The sequence below is a fragment of the Rhopalosiphum padi genome, chromosome 4 (genome assembly GCF_020882245.1).
Source record: "Rhopalosiphum padi isolate XX-2018 chromosome 4, ASM2088224v1, whole genome shotgun sequence".
Taxonomy (NCBI): Eukaryota; Metazoa; Arthropoda; class Insecta; order Hemiptera; family Aphididae; genus Rhopalosiphum; species Rhopalosiphum padi.
The window spans coordinates 44,662,803-44,671,455 of record NC_083600.1 but is presented as its reverse complement, the minus strand read 5'-3'; the positions used below and the strand labels follow the sequence as shown (position 1 = coordinate 44,671,455).

Below are 8,653 nucleotides of genomic sequence, written 5' to 3'. Positions count from 1 at the left end.
TAAAAAGACCATACTATGTGTAGTGTGTACCTAATTAGATTTAATTAAATAATTAGACCAAACAATAATAATGGAGTTATATAAAAAAAAAAAAATGATATAATTTAATCTATCACATATACCTGTGTAACTTAAATTAGTAACTATAGTTATTAATTTAGTATATTATTTATAGTATTATAATATGTTATATTAAGTTTAAGTATACAATTAATATACAAGTAGGCATATAATATAATATATTGCTATAAGACTATAAGAGTTTTTAGAAAAAAAATTGTTACTGCACTTACCTCACCTAATCACACTACTTGCATTCAATATTCATTAAATTTTGAGTTAAATTTGAATTACTCTCACTTGAATTATTAATATCCTGTCTGTACGCCATTACTAATAAGTATCTAATATTCATAAAATTAAATACAATTTATTTAACACACTTTTAATATTTTGAAACATAATAATCAATAACTTTTGTGACTTAAAATTTATTGAACTATTTACATAATATACAAATGCATATTATTCGATAATTGACGTAATTATAATTAATTTTAATAAATTTCCATTTAATATTATTTTATTACGAAAGTAAATACAGATTATAAATACTTTTTCAACCTTGAAGAAATAGTACATATTTTTAATCACTCTAATACAGCTATAGAAGTGTAAATATTTTATTTAATTGAAAATGTAATACAATGCCTTTACCTATACATGTACATATAAATTATAAATATAACCAAACTGTGTTATGGCCAATTAAGTGGATATTATTTGATTGAAGTTTTATTTATTGAAAAAAATCCTAAAAAATTAATTACATTCGATGATAACTATACAATTATTGTATGCCTACCATCGTAGTTATTATTGATAGTATAATGTTATAAAGTAAATAAATAATTTGACCTTTTATCGATTTTGTATGAGTTTTATTGTTATTTTTGATCAAGGACAATTATTCGTATTAGATAGGATATATTGCACGTTTTCCGAATTTTCTATGAAATTGAAGAACCATGAAGGTGATAATCAATTATTATTATTATTATTATTTTTTTTGTTTAGTGATTATGTCGAGTACTGACTGTGTATTAAAACATTATGTTTTCATTGGATACGCGTAGTGAGTATGCAATACACATACAACAAAAATAACATCACATTATCTAAATACTCTATGAAATAACATTAAAAGTCAGGGCATAATATATAAGTACTGGGTAGTCATATAGAGCTTATTTTAATGATATTTATTATAAAATTCGAAATAAATCGTACGAATATCATAAAAATTAACATCTCTGTTCGTGCTGGAATGAAATGATATAGTAAATATAGTAAGAACCCGCGTGGCAAAAATGTTACACTGTTGAGCGTGGTTTATGTTTTAAACGTTATGTGACACCTACCTACTTAAGAGATATTGTCTTCGTGTAAAAAAAAAACCTACTCGCTCCGGAAAGTTTTGATGACAAAAAAAAATTATGAATACAATTTACATTTCTTTCCAGTTAATGCGCTTGTGCATATAATATTATAGGCATAGTTATTACATAGGTACACAATGTTACATATTTTTAGTGGGTTGTCTCATTAGTATATATTTGCATTTTTCCATCAATTATTATTCGTCCGTAACCGTAAGCCTATTGAAACACCTCTTCCCAATATAATTAATGCGTACCTACGTCTAATGCTGTCGTAAATCGTAATACATACCAAACACCAAAGATAATGTCGTGGTACCATCATATTTTAATTGTTTTAATTATTCGTTTTATATTACCATATAATATAGGTACATATATTCTTCAAATGCCATTATTTGCATTAAGGCGCTAAAAAATAGAGTAGGTAATAATAATTTATTTCAACGCCCCGTTTGTAAAGAAATTAGTTAATAAATAAATGGATACTGGGTATAATTATCTACAATCGTTGCGTACACGCTGAGTTTTATTTGTGTTTCTTGTATACCTAATACATAACTATATATACCTACATAAGTATGGATAAATTACCTTTGATTGTATTTTAGAAATATTGTTTTCTATTTTTATATTCGGTAAATACTTAAAATTTGTACAAAATCCTTTCAAATATGTAAGTACATTTTAATTTATAATATAATAAAAAAAAATTATAATTACAAATATTATTAATTAAATTATTGCAACTATTAAATTAACAACTCTTGAATTCCACTGACATTATACGAATTTCGAAGACAAAAATTAAAAATATGATAGTACGCGATTGATACTATATATTTGAATATTATGATATAAAACTAAACATGTTATATGCATATACGATCAAACAATTTCAATCTAGATAATACTCTACTTGGTTCCCAAATTTATATTTACCTAGTTATGTTATTTTTATTCCAAAATTCAATAAAAAAATATAACACACTAAACCATTATTTTATTTCTATATATTCTTAACATTTTTAAATTTATCATAATTAAATTATCAATAGATATTTGAGTATTCATAAATATTGACAGTTGTTTATACTTGTTTAGAAATATAATATAAACTATTTTCAAATGGTTTGATTTTAAGGAGCATTGTATAGGCAAATTATTCGTTAATTTCAATAATTCAATACTCGTGGTCGTGGTAATCGAACTGGTTCCATAGGCGGACATTTGATTGAATTTTTAGGAGGGCTATAATAATCCAATGTTAAGTAACCCCGTACCCCCTTTTTATACAGAAGTATAACATATTATGTTCGATTTTTGGGGGTCTATTGAAATACTTGGAGGGGGCTTAGCCCCCCACCGATGTCCATCTATGACTGATTCGTATATTTATAATTTACAAGCCAATCGTGAATCGATTATAAATTAAATTGTATTCTAAGTTGTGTTCTTAGTTTGGATCTCCATCATATTCCATATAGAACTTTAAGTATTTTTTTTATTTTATATGGGCAGTATTTCCACATTACAATACAATAAGAATGTACATGTACCTACGTGCTCCTATAAAAACTTTAAAGATTAATTTAAATCCGATATTATTATAGCTATTTTGTGTCCATAGTGATTGTTTGTTCCATTTGTGATATTACTCACCTATTTTGTTTTTTATAATAATAAAATGTTTAATAAATGTTTATTGGGATTCTTAAGAATGTATATAATACCTTCATTTATGTGTAGCTCTAGCCCTCAGTATATACACTATTTGATTCTTTTTTTTTCATTTTAGGAAGCTGTAAAGCTATATTTCGTTTTATTTTTTTTTTATGTGACAATTCATGGTTTTTTTTATTTCTAAGTATAAAATAATCTTTAAATAAAATTTTTTTGGTATATTGATGTATTTTAATAGATTATAATTTATAATAAATATTTTATTGATTTGCAATATAATCAATTGATTATATTGATTATTCATTAACATTTATAGTATATATTAATCAAATTATCTTTTCTTGCAACATAATAAATATATATCAAAATTAGTTTTTCACTAATTTATCAACCTCTAGGTATTTTATATTTTACTATTTCAAATAGTAAGAAGTAGTAGTAGTAGTAGTAGTAGTAGTAGTTTTTCTTTTAAAAAATTTAAATTTAAGTCTTTGTAAAGTAATGAATACAATGCTTTTATAATTATTATATCATTTAGGTTATAAATTAATTTGGACAAAAAGATTCTTCCAAATATTTCAAGTAGCATTATCCAAAAATCTTTGTAGAATTAGAATAAAATATATTTTTTTTTGTACTTCGTTAATTTTATTTATATTAATTAGGTTAATAGTAAGAACTTGAAAACAGTATTATTTCAATACACATGTTTAAAGCAAGATAGAAAATATATTTAATTGCAAGTTGAAACAATTATATTCTATCATTTCAGATTATACAAATAAAGTAATAGTTAATAGAAACATGTGCTCAAAATATACTTTTAAAAATCATTGTTTACTCGTGCATAGAGTAGATACACCGATCAATTATTATAGTTAATTATAAAAAATAAAGCTTCAACATTTGGAATTATAGAAAAATAAATAAATTATAAAAATACAAAAGAATCTTAACATTGAATACATTTTTAACCATATTGTATTTCAATGTACATTATTAACCGGATATAGTCTGTGGTAATCAGTCTTATCAATGGCACTGATGGTAATGTTAAAAAAGTCAGTGACATTTGTTAAATATTATAATACAGAATATTGTTATTTTAGCTCATATAAGCTAATATATATAATATAAAAATATTATAATTATAAACTATACTTATACACTAAACTCTATGGACTATGGTACAATATTTTCAGCTAAATCTAACATAGATTCACTGAAGCTAATAGAATTTAAAGATGTGAAAGAAGTGTTGACGTTCAGTAGGTCATCCAAATTATTAACACTATTGGACGGTATATCAGTGTTCAAATCCTAAAATATAATCTTTATTAATAGCTTATTCTAAATATAAAATAATTTTCAATAGTAATACTGAATAATTTAACACACCTTAACTTGATTGGAAATTAAAAATAAGTCTTCTGTTCTATCACATGCCTGCAGCTCATTATCATTAATTATTGTAGCATTTATATAATCAATTTCTGAACTGCCTTTTTGGAATTTTGTAGTTAGCTCCCATACTGTAGAATTTTTATCTTTCATGTGTATCTATAATAAATTATATCGATTTAATTAGTTATTAAGTTAATATTTATTTAGAAATATATATTTTAATTTGATTGTATTTGTATATGTATATGTTTGCACACAGTTTAAAACAAAATAAATTCCAACATTGTGAATAAAACTACAAAAACGGTATGTACTAATTTTAATATTATATTTAAGCATATTTTGAGTATTTTTAATAGAATAACAAAATTAATGTATATAATTAACTTAAATTTTTCAAAAAGATTTTTTAAAAGAATAGTTGTTGTAGTATTACTTTTTGCCTTAATTGTTAAAATTTAATTTGACTTAGTCAGTGGTATATTGGTACATATATGCAGATAGATTTGTCAGCAGATTTTCAATTTTTAGCATATACCTAATGTAAAATATCATTTTAAGGATATATATTTCTAAAATATGTTGAAAACCAAATACAACTTATTTAATAATTAATAGAAAAAATTAGTTATGATGTTGTAATGAATTATTTATCTGTTGAAGATAACAGTATACACTGCGTTAATGTATTTTATAAATATAATATAAATATTAAAATATAAATATAAAAAAAAAAATATATAAATATAAATATTTAATAAAATAATGTATTTTAAGACTTAAAGTTCAATTTAGTAAATAACATTTTGAAAAATAGATATTATTAAATTGTGCTTAATATCATTGCAGTAGCCCTTCCATCATTTTTAGTCCGGCCAGGGGTCTGGTAAAACTAGAAGGTAACCTACTGATACGATGTTTATAATTTATTTTTCATATTATACTAAAACAATGTTGATTTCTTGTATAACTTATGTAAAAAGGATTATGGTTTTATTTATGTTATTATATTTGAATATATACTCTTTTCCAAATAAGAACAGTCTTCGGCGGCCAATTTGTGCGCATGAGTGTGGCTTTACAACACAGCAGACAGGTAGGTGGGAGGTAAGTTAGGAAAACGGATGTTGTCTGACTGCTGCCCGACATAAACTGGTCGCCGCCGAAGACTATTCTTATTTAGAATAGACTGTAGAGTATATATTTCAAATATGAATTATACATAGTATCTATGTGTAGTTATACTACACTTCAATCCAATAAATTGTATGAAAATGCAATGTTATTTACGATAATATCATTTTATAGTAATATTAGAAGTTATAAATATATAAATTATAAGGGATTAATTAATTTTTTTCAAGCATACCAAAAAAAAAATATTTACGTGGAGCGAGAAAATTTTTTTTTATGTTTAATATACATATTTCATTAGTGTGTATACCCATAAAATATATATTTAACAATACATCACTGGACTTAGTTAATAATATATTAATGTTATACTTTACTTTTCTATGTTTTTTAAAATTTGTTACTGTAGCAAAGTCCTTGTTACACAAATCACAATAATATGGTTTTTCGCCTAAAAAAATTAAATTACAACGATTTATATAATTTTTAATAGTCAAGTAAGAATAAAATATTATACAAGATGTTTCAAAATGTCTATATTGTCACCTGTATGTGTACGAGAATGTCTGACCAACGCTGTACGGTCAACAAATTTTTTTGGACAATATTCACAGTTGTATTGTCGATCATTGTAATGACGCCTTAAATGAATTTTCAGAGTATTATTATGTGGAAATGATCGATCACACACTGAACACTTATAAGGTTTAGCACCACTATGACATCGAATGTGAGTTTTCAACTAAAAATATAATCTTAAAATAAACAAACAACAAAACATACATAACAAATAAATTGGTTATTTACAAACATATGCAAACCTGTGATGATGTTCTAAATGATACTGTACAGTATTCACAACTGAAAGGTTTTTCTCCAGTATGTATGCGCATGTGTTCTTGCAGGTTTCCGTTTTGATAATAACTTTTTTTACATACTTTACATACATATTTTTTATCACCTAAATAATTAATAAATAATACGTATAAATTAATGTAAATTCAATAATTCACATTTAATATCAGCTTAATATTACATTTTATCATAAAACGTAAATTGATTGCAGCTATATTGATTTAGTAACAATTTATCTATATTTAAACAGTCCAAAATGAAATTACTTACCTTTATGTGTTTTTAAATGAGTATTAAGCCCACTTTTATGAGCAAATGTTTTCTTGCAATATTCACATGAAAATCTATCAGCAACTTTAACTGTTGAGGTATCAACTGAGGTATCACTTGGTATTGGTTGTTCTTCTGAAACCAGAAATAGATAATTGTCAGTTTTGTGTATTCAATATTATGATATTTAAATTTTAATTGCTTTTAATCACCATGATGATTTTTCAAATGAGCCTTCAAGTCACTTTTGTTAGCTAACGTTAAACCACAAGTCTCACATATAAATTCTACATTATTACATTTAATGTTTATATTATTCTTGAAATTAGTGGTTCTTTCATCTACCAGAGGTATATATTCTGCTGAAGAAAGCTGTTTAGACTTGTACAGTTTATAAACATTTTTGAGAAACATTTGACCATCTAACAAATCATCAATAAATTTCACTAGCATATCTAACTGACATTTACAGTTTGAACATATAGTTCTAGGATATTCATCATCATCAGAAACCTGTAACAAACACATACATGTATGATTAAAAAATAAAGTTATATAAGTATGTTTATTATTTAATTTGGAACAAACAATCTATACAATTTTTGGAGAAGTTTAAATCAATCAACAATTTTTTAAACAAAATAATCACTTAGCGTTGTATTATAGCTATTTGACTTAACTTAACTATTACCATTAAATTTAAATTATATTTATATTTTTGTAAAATCAATTTGTTGAATAATCTAAAATCTTAATCATAAGACTAGATGTATATTTCATATTTACTTGAATAGGCAAATAGCGGTTAATTAAATCTGCAATAGTCAATTCAGCAGCATCTACTTTTCTGTAGATCAGGAACCTCGATGAGTTGCTTAGCCCACAGAGTCGACAAATGTCTGATTGACTCAAAGAAAACATTTGGTCTGAGATTTCTATTTCTCGTATTGACATTGTTTCTTTTTTGTTTTTACACAAAACAAATTTTAACTGATAAAAAATAAAATAAAAATAGCTAACTACATTCGTAATTGCCTTATACCTTTTTCACTATTTAAAATATTTTCACAATATCTTCACACCCAATTCAATTCAAACCAGACAGTAAAAAATAAGGTTTATAATTTAAACCACAGGAAAATAAACAGTTTTTACTTCCTATGAATATCATTAAATTTTTGAATTGAGATGTATTCAATCTCTTTAGTCTTTTAAAATTTTCATCGATTTACAACATAGGTTAGCAAAATATATTATTAAGATATTTTGGTAATGTGAATCACAACACATGAACTACGGTCTACGACTTATAAGTTATGAGCAATCAGCAAAGAGCAATGAATGAAATGAACGATTGAACGAATTAAAATTTAAAATAGTTGAATTGTTGAATATAATAGTGTAATCACGGTACGCGGAGGCATGATTACGAATTTTCGTTTAACTGATAATATAGTACTCTGCACTGTTACCACTTTAAGCAAAACAATGTGTACCATATTTTATTTTATTGTGTATCATTAAAAATATATTTTTCAGTGTATATTTACATTATTTTACTATTCTATATTTACTTACGGGCTAAATACTTGTTAATAATACAAATAATATAATAATAATCACAATCGCAAATGCATTTCACACATTTGATCATTTAGGCGTACCTACAGTGTATTCTTACTTTATGATTTAACCAGGCAACTTTATGACCGGACTATTAGGCGGGCCCTCTCGCGCCAAGCGTTTCAATTACGTTTGATATTATAACGATTTAATAATTATTAAATGTGAATAAAAAAAAAAAAAACGTGACATGGCCTACAATACGACATCCGTCAACACGTGATTCGGTAGTTATACTGATTACT

At 24.6% G+C, this 8,653-nt stretch overlaps 1 protein-coding gene across 2 annotated transcripts; it reads right to left on the bottom strand.

Moving 5' to 3' along the window:
* Window positions 1–3,831: 3,831 nt before the first annotated feature.
* LOC132929723 (zinc finger protein 26-like) lies at window positions 3,832–8,539 on the bottom strand. 2 transcript variants are annotated; one of them, XM_060995256.1, is made up of 9 exons: window positions 8,467–8,539; window positions 7,572–7,775; window positions 6,998–7,298; window positions 6,786–6,920; window positions 6,482–6,621; window positions 6,207–6,402; window positions 6,038–6,111; window positions 4,521–4,682; window positions 3,832–4,442 (listed from the first exon to the last, which is right to left on the bottom strand). In XM_060995256.1, the coding sequence occupies exons 2-9, from the start codon at window positions 7,737–7,739 to the stop codon at window positions 4,305–4,307; spliced, it is 1,314 nt and encodes a 437-aa protein (XP_060851239.1). In that variant the 5' UTR covers window positions 7,740–7,775; window positions 8,467–8,539; the 3' UTR covers window positions 3,832–4,304. The 2 variants fall into 2 exon arrangements, with proteins under 2 accessions (XP_060851239.1, XP_060851237.1); XM_060995254.1 differs by lacking the exon at window positions 8,467–8,539 and adding an exon at window positions 7,828–8,148.
* Between the last annotated feature and the right edge of the window lie 114 nt (window positions 8,540–8,653).